General features: G+C 40.2%; 2 protein-coding genes across 7 annotated transcripts in view; one reads left to right on the top strand and one right to left on the bottom strand.

Moving 5' to 3' along the window:
* MEAK7 (MTOR associated protein, eak-7 homolog) overlaps nucleotides 1-12,161 on the top strand; it is a 24,148-nt gene extending 11,987 nt beyond the window's left edge. For 3 of the 5 annotated variants that reach the window (XM_037877316.2, XM_043526094.1, XM_037877315.2), the window contains 6 exons: nucleotides 2,198-2,428; nucleotides 3,326-3,470; nucleotides 4,205-4,645; nucleotides 7,451-7,569; nucleotides 8,748-8,927; nucleotides 10,103-12,161. In XM_037877316.2, coding sequence (XP_037733244.1) covers nucleotides 2,198-2,428; nucleotides 3,326-3,470; nucleotides 4,205-4,645; nucleotides 7,451-7,569; nucleotides 8,748-8,927; nucleotides 10,103-10,225 — 1,239 coding nt within the window. In that variant the 3' untranslated portion in view covers nucleotides 10,226-12,161. The remainder of the gene's footprint in view (nucleotides 1-2,197; nucleotides 2,429-3,325; nucleotides 3,471-4,204; nucleotides 4,646-7,450; nucleotides 7,570-8,747; nucleotides 8,928-10,102) is intronic. The other 2 variants (XM_043526095.1, XM_037877317.2) reach the window with 1 other exon arrangement.
* Nucleotides 12,162-14,481: 2,320 nt separating this feature from the next.
* ATP2C2 (ATPase secretory pathway Ca2+ transporting 2) overlaps nucleotides 14,482-17,009 on the bottom strand; it is a 44,051-nt gene continuing 41,523 nt past the window's right edge. For both annotated transcript variants that reach the window (XM_037878096.2, XM_043526093.1), the window contains 3 exons: nucleotides 16,221-16,316; nucleotides 15,823-15,964; nucleotides 14,482-14,798 (listed from right to left, as the gene is read on the bottom strand). In XM_037878096.2, coding sequence (XP_037734024.1) covers nucleotides 14,683-14,798; nucleotides 15,823-15,964; nucleotides 16,221-16,316 — 354 coding nt within the window. In that variant the 3' untranslated portion in view covers nucleotides 14,482-14,682. The remainder of the gene's footprint in view (nucleotides 14,799-15,822; nucleotides 15,965-16,220; nucleotides 16,317-17,009) is intronic.

Raw genomic sequence — 17,009 nt, 5'->3', positions numbered from 1 at the left:
CTGCTGCGTAGGGGTGGTGAAGTCAGGCCTGTGCAATGTGGCGTTTTGCGTGCCAGAAGAATCTTCCCAGAAGATGGTGCTCAAAATGAACTGCTAATCACTGAGGTGGGGGCTGGGAGCTCTGGGCAGAGCGTGGCAAGCCCCTGGTCTTGTTCCCCCAGCCGGAGCGCGGCAAGCCCCCGGCCCCACTCCCCTGGCCGGAGCTTGAGGGCCAGATAAAAAATGTCCCACAGGCTGCAAGTGGCCTGCGGGCTGTAGTTTGCCCACCCCTGTGTTATGCTATGTAATCACATTCTGTTCCAGTGTATGAATATATTTTGTATACTTTATTTTAAAATCCTTTAGTTATTTTATATACTATGAAAGCTTCTCAAGTCAAGAGCCGGAGATCTCCTTTAATATTGTATGTCTATGATATATTGTATTAAGCTGGATAGAAATTAGACAGTAATCCAAATCTTACTCTCATGATAAGTCCCTTTGATTTCTGTTGTCCAGCATCAGTGGGACTCTTTACATGAGTAAGGTGAACTAGATTTGGCCCACTGATTGAATTGGCTATTGCTGTGCAGAGTAAAAATCCTTCTACAGGTAAAAAGAAAAGGAGTACTTGTGGCACCTTAGAGACTAACCAATTTGTTTGAGCATAAGCTTTCGTGAGCTACAGCTCACTTCATCGGATGCATTCAGTGGAAAATACAGTGGGGAGATTTATATACATAGAGAACATGAAACAATGGGTGTTACCATACATACTGTAACCAGAGTGATCACTTAAGGTGAGCTATTACCAGCAGGAGAGGTAACACTCATTGTTTCATGTTCTCTATGTATATAAATCTTCCCACTGTATATTCCACTGAATGCATCCGATGAAGTGAGCTGTAGCTCACAAAAGCTTATGCTCAAATAAATTGGCTAGTCTCTAAGGTGCCACAAGTACTCCTTTTCTTTTTGCGAATACAGACTAACACGGCTGCTACTCTGAAACTTCTACAGGTAGTTGCTATACATGCATTGTAGTTACTTTTCAGAGTTAATTATCTTGTCTGCATTTGGTTTCTAAGAGGCAAAATGGGGGGGGGGGGATTTCACTTACCTATTTCTTTAAATGCATTTGTGAGCTATATTTCCAAAAAGAAGCATCTTAAACTGGCATAATACGTTCCGAACTTTGTTCTGGCTAACTGAGCTACAGATCTTTGAAACGGTGTTTTCTTATAGAAATCCTTCACATGCATATTTTTAACTTTTTACAAGTTCAAGTTTAAGATAGTTATTATAAAATTACCCTGACCTTTACATAAGAACGACCATAATGGGTCAGACCAATGGTCCGTCCAGGTCAGCATCCTGTCTCTGAGAGTGGCCTGTGCCAGATGCTTCAGAGGGAATGAACAGAACAGGGCATTTTTGAGGGATCCATCCCCTGTCTTCCAGTCCTAGCTTCTGTCAGTTGGAGGTTTAGGGACTCCCAGAGCATGGGGTTGTATCCCTTACCATCTTGGCTAAATAGCAATTGATGGACCTATCCTACATGAACTTATCTACTTCTTTTTTTACCACAGTTATACTCTTGGCCTTCACAACATCCCCTGGCAACAAGTTCCATGGGTTGACTGTGTGTTGTGTGAAGAAGTATTTCCGTTTGTTTGTTTTGAACCTATGGCTTATTAAGTTCCAAGTAACGAAAGGTCTTACAAAATTCTACTGGAAACTTTGGGGATACTATAAAGTAGTTGATGAAGATGGTGACTGCCTCTTTGAGAAGCGATCCTCTGTGAAGGTTTCACCCTAATAAAGGGATCGGCAACCTTTGGCCCACGGCCCGCCAGGGTAAGCCCCCTGGCGGGCTGGGCAGGTTTGTTTACCTGCCGCGTTCTCAGATTCGGCCAGTCGCGGCTCCCACTGGCTGCAGTTCACCGTCCCAGGCCAATGGGGGCTGTGGGAAGTGGGGGCCAGCAAATCCCTTGGCCCGCGCCGCTTCCCTCAAACCGGCCCAGCCCGCCAGGGGGCTTACCCTGGCGGGCCCTGTGCCAAAGGTTGCCAATCCCTGCTCTAATACATATTAGATAGTGGGATATTCAGTTCCTAACCAGTAAACCTAGGCACAGATCAGCTGGACTGTTTTAGCGGCGTATAGAAGTCTTGTTTTTCCTAGTTAAAAATCTATCCTTAACTCTTCTTTCTCTGACAGGCCCATGTCCAGGAAGCATTACCAGAGCAAATGACCTTTAGGCTATACAGTGGAATGAAAAGTGTTGACCTGACTGGGAAGTCATCGGGGTCAAGTGAACAGATTGTTAAGGAGCAGTTCATAATTTTTATGTCAGCCCTTTTAAAAGGCAACGTAGAGGAGAAGAGTAGCATAATAATGAGAATGATATCTAGTACCGAAGGGCCTGTGAAGGGAAAACAAATCCAAGAGGTAAAGGAAAAGATCATTTGTGTGTATTTTCGTTTTTGTTTTCTTAAATGTTTTGGGGAGGTAGTGGTTAGAGCACCGGGCTGGGATTCAGGACTCCTGGGTTCTTTTCCTAGCTTAGCCACTCGCTCACTCTGACCTTGGGCAAATCATTTTAGGGCCAGATTGCGTATGGCAGTAGTGCAGGTGTCCTGTGGGGATGGAAGTACATAGGCTTTTTCCTCTCTGCCCCCTGTGAACCTGTCTCAAGAGTCTGCGGCTGCACTGGGAGGAGCATATAGACTGCCCCCTCAAGGCACACTCAGGGTTCATACACCCAAAGGGGCTGTAGAATAGCCCAAAGGGAGAACAAGCTGCACAAACAAAAGGGATGATGCAGCCCAAGCACCCCAAGTTCCTCTGGGGGCAGTGTAGCTCCACTTCACCCCCAATATGGGCTAGATTGTAAATTACACTCTCTGACCTTCTGTTTCTTAGTTAACCCATGTGTGAAAGTTACTATACCATGGAAGGATGTTTGAGAATTAAGTTTTATATTTGAGGTCATTGGGGGAAAGGTGCTTAACAAATGTGAACTATGATTATTTATCTGAGCATAAGCTTTCGTGAGCTACATGCTCAAATAAATTCGTTAGTCTCTAAGGTGCCACAAGTCCTCCTTTTCTTTTTGCGGATATAGACTAATACGGCTGCTACTCTGAAACCTATGATTATTTATGACATTTAACTATAGCAGACAGGTGTTATTCATAATATTTACGTATGGCAACGACGTCCATGTCACCCAGATCACTGCGATAAGCACTGATTAATGCCCTTGTGGGGTGCTTTGCGGTGTTCTTGGCAATTTTCTTTTAAATATGGAATTAAGGTTGTAATGGCAATGTTATGCCCTTTAAGTTCACAGAGGATGTGATCACCTCTGTAGTTCATGTACTGAGCTACAGGAATCTGCTGAAGGGCTGGAATCTGGGGAAGACTCAAGATCCTACCAGTGGAGTAAAGGTTCTGGCTTCTCAGCTGTTATCAGAACTGAAACTTGAAGGTAAGGAAAATACTGAAAAAATTTATGTCAAAATGGTGCAAGTATTGCAGAATCAGCTGTTCTTGCAAGATATTTGCGCTCTCTGACCTGGAGTTAGAAATTCAGATCAAGAACCAAAATGAGAGGGTTGAATTCAGATCTGGGGATTTTAATTACCCACCTACCCTTCCTGATGGAATTTGGGAACAGTTTGGATTTGAATTCCCTATTCAGTCTAATTTGTAGTCATGCAGATTTATAGCTACGTGTTTTATCTCATTAAGCCTCGTCACCATTGTAGAATTACTTGGCTTAGAGTTGATTGGTGTTTTGATGCATTTATATCCCTTTATGGCAGTCTTTGCTTATGTTGGATGAACGAGACTATGCTTTGCTATGCCATGGTATTAGATCTTTCATCTCGTAGAAGCCATCTGATACATTGTAACTGAGACATCATATTTCTCAACCATCTTTCCAACACAGCTAGAGGATGTCCCAAGTTACCAAGAGCTATGCCCCTTTCCAAAGCATATGTTTACTTAATCTTGCGGACAGTATTAGCTCCTTCCATTTGCCGTTCATTATTTGTTCAAATAATGAACAAATGTGAATAAGTGTTTCCACCATAAAAAATTAGAAGGCAAGTAATTATATACTTAGGGGAAGATATAGACTTGGATGCTATAAGCAGCTTTGCAGATCCCTTGTGAGAAATGTACAAGTTATCTTGTGTTAATGTGTTTATTGTGTAGATGGGAAGAAACTCGCGGGACCTCCTCTCATGGATGCCTTGTGTGATCAAAGTACCATTGCGAACTGGGTGTTCCAAGTGCCACAGATCTCTACTTTCCTCAGTGTTATCATCAGGCAGGGGCTCCTTGTCCTGCATTCACTCCCAGATCAGGCTAACAACATAGTCAATTTGGTTCCAAAGTGCAAGGGCATCAAAGGAAGTGGATTTGTTAGTCTTCTTGACATCCCATCCATCATATACATCAACTCCCATCTGCCCTCGGAGCTACAGCACAAATGGAGGCTTTTGTTTTCTTCTCGGGTTCACGGAGAAAGTTTTTCACAGCTCTGTGGGCAAATCATAAACAAGGGTCCCTGTATATTGGTCTTAAAGGACTTGGATGGATATATCTTTGGTGGGTTTGCATCAGAATCATGGGAAGTTAAACCACAATTTCAAGGTAAGAATTTATTTATTTTTCTGCAAAAATCTCATGGCTTAGAGTAGCAGCATAGGATGTGTTAATGAAGACTTTATCAAGGGAGCGAAGGGGAAGGAACTCTTGCAAAACAGTTGAATCTCTCCTCTTCCAAATTTTAACGTGTGGCTATCTTTTGACTTAATTTCAAAAGCTTATCTGTCTCAGTGGAAGAATAATTTGTTGACCCTGTAGTTCTTCTCCACTCTTTATTTTCTGTTTTCTCACATACAGAGTTGCCCATCATATTGGTAAGACAGCATCCAGTAGATGCCCCTTACAAAACATAGTTTAATCAAACCATTCTCTCTTTTATTTATTGTTTCCCCGTAGAAAATGTCTTTTCACCTGCTAGGTTGATGCTCTAACAAGACTAGAATGTAGCCACAGTGGTCATTGATGTGTGGTTCATCGGTATCTGTTGCATTGCATGTTGTTTAGCAGGAATACCTTTCTATATCCACTTCCTGAACTCAGTAATTTTACTGGAGTAACACATATCATGCATCTCTAAAATGAGGGAATGCTTGCTTCCTTACTTCAAAATGAAATTATAATTCTGTATATTGGTAAAAACCTGGCTAGTTCCTCTGCCCTATTGCGAACTCAGATCCAGTACTGATGGTTGCTTTATGGTTTGTATCTGTTATTCATTGACAATTTTTAAATCCGCAGGGCTTACTGACCACAAAATAAATATCCTAGAACAAATTCTCTTTTCAGTTCTACCCACTGACTTTACTGGAGCTCCATTGGTGTAAACGAGAAATGAATGTGGCCCACCAAACTTCATTATTTAATAGATCAAAATAAACATCCACTAGATGGCAGTCTTAAGTTTCAGAGTAACAGCCATGTTAGTCTGTATTCGCAAAAAGAAAAGGAGTACTTGTGGCACCTTAGAGACTAACCAATTTATTTGAGCATGAACTTTCGTGAGCTACAGCTCACTTCATCGGATGCATACTGTGGAAGTTAGTTTGGCTGTTGCTCTCCATAGTAAAAGATATACCAACACACACACACAAATTCTGCTATGTATCATTGGAATAGGGTGACCAGACAGTAAATGTAAAAAATCGGGACATGGGGTGGGGGTAATAGGAGCCTATATAAGAAAAAGACCCAAAAATCAGGACTGTCCCTAAAAAATCAGGACATCTGGTCACCCTACACTGGAATGACTCCAGATTTACATTGCTGAAACTCATACAGAGACAAATTCTGCTGTTTACATCTAACAGATGGATATTTCTGTATATGGATGGATGGATATATATGTTCCTGTTTAAAATACGGCAACAAGGGGTTTCCCTTGGAGCTAAAAGCTAGCCATGCTAGCTGAACCCTTTATTTTCCCTTTACAAAACTTGGGCAGAGGGGACTTTAGCTTTTGGAGAAGTAACGGAAGAAAAAATATATACAAGGTAACATATAAATATGATTTTTGTGTTTCTCTCATTCCAGCAGGTTAATTTACAAAATATATTGCCATGCCAGTTGCTAATCATGTGGGTTAATCAATGCCTTTGGGTTGGCTGAAATTTGAGAGGAGAGGATTTGAAGAATTTTAAATGGCCAAGTTGTTTTCTTTTCAATTGCAGCTTGCCTTATGCATTATCACAGTTATTTTCTGGTGAGAATTCATGCACCAGATCTTTAGCACTTGCCCTTAGAGAACAGTTATGGCAGACAGGTTACCGAAACCAGTGACATCATATTGCAGGGGACACTTTTTAACTTGTAGCTATTGATTCAAGCACATATCTTGCCCTGATAAATTAGACAGGAAAAATGAGGTTTGATTAAAATCCTTGTGAAATTTTGCAGAGATAATTGACTTGTGAGTATAGAAACTCTGTGTGCATTGACTTAATAGGTAACTTACCCTGTTGAACATTCTCATTTATTAATACAACTCCCTAAGTTATATATTTACTCATTTTACTCCATATCACTCATTTTTAAAACCTTGTTGGTTTTAATTAACCTTTTAGTCTGGATCCCTTGCCAACTGTTCAGTAGGGCATTATCCAAGATATTGTTTCACATTTTTAGTTCTGAGTTTCTTAAACTCAGGGGAAATGCTAGCTGAAGTTTTGATTCAGCAAAGTACTTAAGCACATACTTTGGCAAATCAGGGCCTACATTTTCACAAATTAGGCCCCAGTTCAGCAATGTCTTGTACTGTGTGTAAATACACCTGTGCAAAATAAAGATAATATGCTGCATGCTGATTAGATGGCATTTTACACCTAGCTTGTACAGGTGTAAATAACAACAGCGGTGCAAAGCGGTGAAGCATCAGTCCCTTAGGCCTTCTCTACATACAAAACTTGAATCAAGCTTAACTAAAAGTGTTTTTTACGTCGATCAAGCTGAATTGATACCTCCCCGTTGTAGATAGAACCAAGAGTGTCCACACATAGGGGTTTGCACTGCTCTAACTAAACGGATTTAAAAACTACGTAGGTGAACCTGTGCATGTTTTGTGGGTAGCCCAGTCCTTACATTGTAATCAAACATACCCATGATCCCCAGATTCTGCCCTCATTTACAGCCATGCAATCCCATTGATGTCTGTGGTGCTGCACAGTTATAACACAGAACAGACGTTGGCTGTGTGTCTTGACTAAACATCTGTACTGACGCTGCTGACATATCAGTACTCGTTCTGAACTGTTTTGCTGCTGCTTTTTGGGATCTTGCTTTCCTGTCCTACTCATAAGTAAGTCACACTTTGTCCATTGTTTTGTCTCTGACACTTTACACTGCTGCAATTTATAGGTGACAACAGATGCTTTTTGTTTTCCATTTCTCCCTCTCTCATGGTGCACACATACACTGGATACAATGACCACTACATGTATTTGAATCATGGACAGCAAACTATCCCAAATGGACTCGTAAGTACTAAGAAATGACAGTTCGGAAATCAGATTCGTGGCTGGTCTTTGAAAGTGTCTTGTGTATTTGTTTCTGCCTTTTTAAGCTGACATATTTCATGTGCTGTGTTTCTTAAAGGAAGTTTTCACCTTTTCACCTTGTGTATTAGCTCAGCACTTTTACTATGAGGATTTCTCACCTTAATACATTTTCATTCGGAGTAAAGATGCCAGGTTATCTGATTATTTACAGCTGATGTTCATATTTAAACAGTAAACTGTTAAAGGGTAAAATCCATTTCATGCATTTCTAACCCAAGTAACTGGGTTTCGGGCAGGTGAAGTTTCTGGGGAGTTAAGGAGCGGAATCCATCCTCAGACTGGGAACAGCATTCAAAGTTGGCATGCAGCCCTCCGGATGCTGCCACTCTAGCCAGTTGGCTCGAAGAGTTGGCTGCACATGTCCATACCATTTACATGGTGTTAGATTCCCTAGACCTGCATAACTGAAGATCCAGATGACCCATCCTTAGTCTCTTCTCACTGGTTTATGCCTGGCTGGCATAAAGAAACCCCCATCAGAAACAGTGCACAAGGGTTGTAGAGTCTGTCTCTATGTGACTACCCTCTGGAAGTTCTCTGTTCAGTCCCACACAGGGTCTTACAGGTAGAGAGGACTTTGCACCAGTCCTCAGCACCATGGTGGATTTCAGTTATTTTAAACAAGCAGGCAAATGTTTTAAGACAGAATGTGTCAGCATTGCCTCAACAGTGACTTTGGTAATCACTGCGTCCCAGTGACATCTTGCTTTAAAGAAAGCCACATCAAATTGTACTTGTTGCTTTAAATGGGAAAGACTTGGCTAAAATGTGTATCGCCTTGTTAAAACGGGCATGTTGTCAAACAAACAGTAGCTGTTAGACTACATAGCGGGTTACATTTCCAAAGCAAGGTACAGCTGATGTGTCTGCAGAATTGTCATGCTCCTGTAGGACCTGCAAGGTGGGTATTGTACAGATAGCTTGCACACACAAAGATACAATTTAGGTATGTAAACACAAGCTTATTTGAGATGCCCCATTTTACCAGCTTTGGAAATTTAGCCATAAATACTGAAACTAGCAACTTACAATCTACCCCTGAGCCCTGGCCTAGTTTCTGGTTTAATAAGTATTTAATGTGATGATTTATTTCACAGGGCATGGGAGGACAGCATGATTACTTTGGGCTCTGGATAGACAGTAACTATGGCAAGGGACACAGCAAAGCGAAACCTAGATGTACTACCTACAACAGTCCTCAGCTGTCAGCTAATGAAAACTTTACGCTAGATGCCATGGAGGTGTGGGCAGTGGGAGATCTCCCAGAAAGCGCAGTGGTAAGTGAATACAGTGTTTCAAAAGCTGGCAGGATTCATAGAATCATAGAATAACAGGGTTGGAAGGGACTTCAGGAGGTCATCTAGTCCAACCCCCTGCTCAAAGCAGGACCAATCCCCAATTTTTGCCCCAGATCCCAAATGGCCCCCTCAAGGATTGAACTCACAACCCTGGGTTTAGCAGGCCAATGCTCAAACCACTGAGCTATCCCTCCCCACAACACATTAACCTACATGTGTAGAAACATACAAGGGAGAATATATTTAACATATTTCTTCAATGTTTTAAATATGTTGACTTTTTGTCCGGATTGTGAGAAATCACATTTTATGTATTTCTTTGGCCCCTATTGCTATGGCAGCTAAACACTTTCAGAAATTTAAAGCACAAAGTACATGCGCCAGCTGGAACGAGAAGCATAAATGAAACAAACCATGACTACTGCAACTGTCTCTATGAAACATTGGCTGTGTTACTGTAATCCTTTTAAATGATTCCACGATGTTATATATTTGAAGCATGTAAATACCAAAGAGGAGTGGGATTATTTTGGGTGTTAAGACAGCCATAATTTAGTCAGAGATGCAGGAAATCTTTGTGGGACTTGGTTTCAATAAGAACAAGTGAGGAAGACGTGCATAAATAGACTTTGAAAGTTTCTCTGCTCCTGAGACCAGGTTGGGGACTCTGTACAGTAAATCTTCCTCAGTTGTGCCTGTTACGTTGTCTGTTTTACGCAGCTGATATTTTCTTTTCACATTATGTAAACAGGCCCAGAGGCTATACACTGCACACACATCTGTAAATAGAAACAGAACTAGTCTTTTAGGAAGACTGTCAAATTGTATTTGAATCACTTAGAAGTTCACATCTGCACTTGAAATATTGGGTCAGATTAACCAGTATACGCCGACTGGTTTGTGACCCAAAGCAACCATAAACAGTAAACTGGCCTGCTAAGCCAACTTTACAGCTGTCTTGTGTCACTGAAGTGGCGCAAAGTAGTTGGTATGTCCTAGTGAATCTTTTCTGTTTATGTGCACCTGGGAAACCATCATAGCAATCTTTAAAACTAAACAAGTAGCTTATGGATAGTCAAGCTTCATTTACTTGTGACCTGACCTTGCTGACATTTGTGATGACCTTTTAAATTGCCTTTTTGATTTTCTTTAAGATGAAGGGTAAGAAGAGCATCCTGGATACAGACCCCGAGGCTCAGGCCTTGTTAGAAATGACTGGAAAAAGTCGTCAGAGCGATGGTTTGCGAGAGCAGATTGAAGAGGATGATGACAACTAAGATGACCCATTTAACGTGGATTGTTCTGCCTGATCCCATCAAGTGCGGATATTCCTTGGACAGGATATTTTCTCATCTGTTTCCACTTGTATAATTAGCTGAAACAAAAATGCAGTGTAAAGAGTACTAGCGTAATAGTTAGATCCAGGAAGATATTATGACTGCAGGTGGTTTCTTTTGGAAGAGTGGGAATTTAGATAGCTGGCTAAGTCCTGGCTGTAGCTGGAAATAAATTTGATGGCATTTGCAATAGGCTGATTTTCTTCTCTGCATGCAGATTTTAAGCACAAATATTATTGCTGCTTAGTCACCAGTGTATTAACTTTGACTGTATATAGAATTTCAAAGATGTCAAGCTTTTGATACCTCAGCTGAAAATAATTCCTTGCATGCAGTGAAATCAGCTTCATTATTTAAATGTCTGTGCAGCGTACAAGTTGTTAACATTTTAAAATGGTATCTGTAGAACAGTCCAGTTCAGTCTTTATAAAGACTGTGCTTGATTTGCGTTGTTGCTGTAAAAGCTGCTTCAAATTCGGATCTATTTTTAAGCTCAGCTTTTCCATAAATATATGGATTGTACACAGAAACATAGAACTCTGTATATACTGCATCCAGTTCTGCCCTGACTTATGCTAGACTTCATCTGAGTGAAGTTTCACTGAATTAATAAGCCAGCACAGAATTTGGCTAATTGTAAAATAGTCTTAGAGTCATTCAGGGATTCAACCGCAAAGACTCCTATCAGTGGGCCCAGTCCTGTGTTTCTTACTCAGGCATAACTCTCATTGATGTCAATGGAAATTGTCTTGGAAAATGCCTTCAGAGGTAGTCTCGCTTGAGACTGGAGTGCGTGATTATGCCATAAGGAGTCATACATCTAAAAACCTATACAAATGCCTTAAAAATGTTAGAGTTAATGTCTATAACTTTTGAAACTATTTTCTTATTACAGATTTTGTTGCAATGAAATCAGTGATCACTCATTTTTTAAAAAATAGGTTGACCTCTGATACACTGCTTTTTTTTTTTTGCTCCTTCTCTGTTATTTACAACACTTGCCTGTGCTGGTGAGTAGCTACAATCAGTCACATTCAGGGCTTTTTTCTAACATAATCCATTCATAGCTATCCATATTTCAGTACCTTGAGTATTGCTAACTCTCTAGCTGTGTAATTTACTTGCCAAAAAAAACTCACTTCTACTGAGAACTAGAATTTTCACCCCAGCAAGTGACATGGGGAATTGAAAATCAGTATTTATCTCTTTATCGATATGTATAACTGAGGTATCTTTCTCCCAGTAAAGCAGAAGATCACATCAAAGCATCTTTGTATTAGACTGGATTCATTGTCATATAAAGGGTCTAGATTTTCACTGTTGACACTGCATGGTGCATAAAATATACTTTAACAGTGTATATGGTCATTTACTACTTTGATCAGGTTCCAGTGAACTCTAATGAAAGTATTTTCTGGTGTACCCTTAGCTATCTGGTACTTCTTTATTGGGTGCCAAAGTAGGACATTCAAATTAGCTTGTATTTGTGCTTTCACTTTATAATGTGAGAAGTAGGTAGTATTCATGATTATTATATATAAATTATTGTTGAAAGGGGAACATGGACAAATCCCTCCTGCTGTAGACCCTGGTAATCATCTATGCATTTTATACCCTACCCATAATAATGGTTAGCGTATACGTGGTACCTATTCATCAGCATAGGTTGGCCTAAGTTAATATTCTTATATGTTTATCTAAATGATCAAGTTAGGTTCCAGAGTCTTTAATGTGCCCAAAATTCTGTGTTGAATAATTATATTGAACTTTTTACATGATTTTTTTCCCTCTGAATGTTTTTATAATAATTTTAAATGATATGTTGCCAAACTGCTGTAGAAAATAAATTAATAAATGTATTTGGTTCTTTCTGTAACAGGTTTTTTTTTTTGTTTTTTTTTTTTACATCCTGCCTCCTGAAATTTCCCCAACAATTTCAATTAGCTATTATTCGCTGCGTGTACTAGGTGATTGTGTAGTGTGACTAAGCGCTGTTAAAATAGCTTCTGGGTTCCACCCCAGAGATTGCTGCATTTCTGGAATCTTCTAGAAGAAAAGTTTACTAAGTTATCTACAGGATTTTTTTTTTTAAAGCAGTTTTTAAGCCAAAAGAGCCAGTTCATATTTTATGGTAAGCAGGAACAAGTGGAGGCTATTGTCACCAAAGAATAGCGATTGTGGTTGGTTGGTTGTATTTAATTTTGTTAAGTGAATTGCCGAAAACTGCTCTTCATCAAAAACGTAATATCTAAGAGCTGACTTGTTTTTGTTTGAAACAGTCTGAGTCAGAGCAAAAAAGAGCCACACTGGGTTGGTTTTGTCAAGGAAATTCATGTTGGGCAACATCCTGTTGTAAATCAGCACAGCATTTGACTGCTTTGAAGTCCTGTGATTTGTGACCTTTGAGGAGCTGGACTTTTTATCTTTAAAATCCGATCATATGAGGTGAAGGTGGTTGGTGGGGGAGAGAGAAATCTAACAGTGTGGTGCTCTTAGTGAGTGGTCTGAAGGAGAATCTATTTACAGACTTGCCCAGCAAGATGATGCTGAAACAAGGCATTTCCTGGTAAGTGAATAAGGAACTTTGGATGTTGTAATTGCTGACAGAGTGCTTACTGTAGAGCAAAAGTTATATTCTGCCACAATAACCTTGCCCAGCCCCACCCCTCTCCACCCTGTTTAAACAAAGATAAAACTCCCTTTATTGTATTTTTTTTAAGAACTGCTAAAATAAACTCATACATCAGGGAGTGTAACTTTAACGAAGAGGGCGAACTTATGGATGTTCCAAGAAGTATTTCAGCAATATCTTTTGTATGGAAATGAAACTCGAAGTTCTGTAATTACATAGAATCTTATGGGTAGAAGGGGCCACAAGGCCCCTCTAGTCTAACCCCCTGCCAAGATGTAGGATTTATTGTATCTAAACCATCCAAGACAGATGGCTATCCAGCCTCCTTTTGTAAACCAACAGTGAAGGAGAGTCTACAGCCTCCCTAGGCAGTCTGTCCGTTGTCCTAGTGTTCTTGCAGTTAGGAAGTTTTTTTTTAGATTTTACTAAATCTGTTAAGCTGTAGACCTGGGCTGCAGAAATTGAACATGCCCGTGTACAAAACAAGCAGTCCATTTGCAAATGAATATTTAGTGAGTATTTTGTCCCCCTGGTCTTTCTGTCAAGCCCAAGGCTGTTTCCTATGCACCTCTGCATTCCAGTGCCAGGATGTAGAAAGGAATGAGCTAGCAATGAAAACATCCCCTCTTCGGTTTTCATTGTTGTTCCATGTTTTAACAATGACTCGCTCCCACCAAAAAATTGTGCACCTTATCTAATGGCCAGCAGTGTGCTGTATCACCACCTCTGTCCTAGGCTATGGTAAAGGTCTTTGAATGATGAAGCACAGTAACTCCTAGGTCAGTATGACTGTCTTTCCAGTGTGCTCTATCACTGTATTTGGCATTGCAACACCTAACTGATGTAGGAACCTAAATCTCATTTTCAAAAGGGATAGAAGCATTTAGGAGCCTAAACCCCATCAATTGTCAATGGGATTTAGTCTCCTAAGTGCTTAAATCCCTGTTAAAAATGAGATCTAGGCTCCTAAATCAGTTAGACATTGCAATGTTGAGCACAGCAATGCTGAACCACCTTTACAAATCTGGCCCACAATCCGTAAACCCAAGAAGCTTTTGATCTAAAGATTCCTGGAGGGGTGTGAGAGAAGACAGGAAGAGCAGTGCGGAGTCACAGGTGGGGCTGCTGAATATCTTGCTTTATTACACTCTCATAAGGTGAAGTCAGCTGAAAGGCGTGGATTCTGCAGCCTGATGGGGAGGACAACCTAAAAACAAGCCCCCTTTAAGTCCCTGTTCAGCAAAGTACCTAAGCATGTACAGCTCTTTAAGAATGAATAGAAGTAGTCTCAAGCTAGGCACTTGCTTAAAACCTTTGCTGAATAAATGTCAGTTGGTCTGGGCTAAGTAATAGCAAGATTCTCCCTCAGACAATCGCTAGTTAACATTTTAAATCCAGATTTGATTAACAAAAATCCTTGTGATTTAAATAACCAAACATCAGCCGTGTGCAGTAGATTGTTCTGTAGAGATGCATCGCCACATTGCGCAGAGTGATAGCTCCAGCTTAAACAGACTGGTCAACCAATTATGAAAAAATATATAAATCTGTGCAACAGAGGTAGTGTTTACGCCCCAGGGCAGACCACTTGAAATAGCCTGGGTGAAGAAAGTGGCAGGAATATTATCTGATATGGGAAGGGCTGTCGACCTAGATTCACTTTAATACTTTCCACAAGGATTTGCACAGTCACAGAAGGACGCATTTGAATTACAAAATGGTAGTTTAATTCAAAAAGAACATTCTTTAGAGACGTCTGCATCCGTTATACTTCATGAAGAGTCTTCGCTTTCTTTGATCTGCAACAATGCTTTTCACACACTTTGATGAGCTCTGACACAATAAAAACTGAAGACGACAGGCCAGTGAGAAACAACAGATCTGCCCAGGAGTGAGGGAAGAAAGGGGAACACAGTGGGTCAGCTTCATGTTTGTGCTGGGCAAGAATATTCAGATAAGGCCCTGTCTACATTAGAGAAATTTGTACTGATGTAATGACATTTTCTACAGCTGAACCTTGATTTTATGAGCACTGATCTTATAAACGACCAGTTATATGACCCATCTTTTGGCTGCCAAATGTGACTTCAATCCTTCAGTTAATGGTCAAGCGCCTGGCTGTACAGTTTGAAAAGGCTGAGACATTTGGCAGCAAAGAAGTTCTCTCAAACAAAGAGAAATCAGGCATACTGTATCCATTCATTACTAGTCATTATGTACACTATCACTGAATGATTAAAAATTAACTGAGGTACTGGCCCTGCTCTAATTTGGGCAAGTTCTGTTTTATGAACTTTTGGATTTTACGAACTCACTCCCCAGTTAGTTCATAAAATAGGAGTTCTGCTCTAGTAACAGTAGCATGACCATCTATGCACCAGTGTAAAGGAGGTTTTATATTGCTATGACTTAGTCTGGTAGTAAAACACACCCACGTAAACCTTGCTTGACATAGGTGCATTAGCGGTTTGCATTGGCGTCATTCAAGATACTTCCACCAACACAAATTTCTCTAATGTGGAGACCGAGGTTAGTCTACAAAGCTGTGTGAAGAACCTGACGTGTCTAAATATGAGAGAACATGTGAATACAACCCCTCAGCTATTTTGTCTGGAATGCGAGGGGCGTTGGATAATGGCACAAACAAAAACATTTATAACCTATGCAACCAGAAATAAGATCAAATCAAACTGATTGCCTGGAGGGAAGAATTTTCCTCCTCCGCAGCAATGTGCAACATAATACAACTGGCCAGCTACACTGTTTCCCCACCTTCTTCTGAGTCATCATGGAACGATGCGAGCTGCACAAGATGGCACAGAGGTCTAATCTGATCTGGCAAATCTCATATTCCTCTTAAATAGCTTAAAACCACAAGATGATTGCTATTTCCCTACTAACTTACCTAATGCGCCTAAATTCTCTGTGAGGAAGATCTTCTGTAACGGCGGGATGTAAATGACAGCCATCTGCCCCAACAGTGACCCCAGCACAGAATATAAGAACATGCGGTTTCGGCAAAAGCCTATCTCAAAGATCAACTTTGTCTAGGGGGGAAAAAAATAATGATGAAATGTCAAATCTTTCAGCCTCTCGTTTGTATGTGAATCTTTGTTGTAAATTGGTTAATAATTACTGTTGTTATAAAACCTAATTGGTTAATAGGATAAAACCTGAACTTTTTTCAGTTACAATGAAGAAAACGTGCCACATCCTATTCAGAATATTTAGATACCACTAACATGAAGCATACATTTAGGCTGCTATTTAAAGACAAGGCTGACACGCCATTGTCTGTCTCACCTGAGAACGACATGTCAGGGCATTGAAGAGGTCAAAGAACACAAAACAAGTAAAAGTCATTGTTGTGGTCCTGGGAGTTGTGCCACTTTCTGGAATCTGGAAACACGTAAAATTCAAAATTATTAAAAAAAAGTTGGGGCCTTATAAAAGCGTGTTAACACAGCACTTTCGTCTAATAATAGCCACTTTGTTTAAAGAGAAGTCACGGTCAACTTAAAATTCAATATAATTATAAAAAGAGAGATAACAGTAGTTCCAGGCACTGCAACTAGCCCTAACTTCAGATTTCAATGACAGGCGCCTAAATACCATTGAGAAATTGGGCCTAACTCCCCACTACCAGTATTTATGTTTTATGATCAAATCTTCAGATATTTTAAAATCTTTGGCCAGTGGTGAATTTGGCCAAAAGTCCTTTAGAGAATTTATTTGCACATTATGTCTAATTAGCAATTATTATTGATGTACTACTATACAGATAGAATGTATTCCAAATCCAGCATCATAATAGAGGTCTCTCATTTTGAGGTCAAGTGCTGTGATTTTAAGTTTCTCAGTAATTGTGATTAACCTAATATTACTGAACCTGGCTATCACAATCAGTTTGTAGCCTGACATTTTCCTTCAAAGGGTAATTACTGATACTTGTGTGGTTTATGGTGATTTTACTCAGGTACAAATACTCCAGTGAAGCAATCGAATGTATAAAGCCCTTATATTTGGCTTTCTAAAGGACACAATTGCAAAGGCTTGCAAACAAAACTAGAGATTACATCGTAGCTGAATTTT

This window comes from Chelonia mydas, chromosome 12 (genome assembly GCF_015237465.2).
Source record: "Chelonia mydas isolate rCheMyd1 chromosome 12, rCheMyd1.pri.v2, whole genome shotgun sequence".
NCBI classification, from domain to species: Eukaryota; Metazoa; Chordata; order Testudines; family Cheloniidae; genus Chelonia; species Chelonia mydas.
This window is presented reverse-complemented; position numbering and strand designations above follow the sequence as displayed.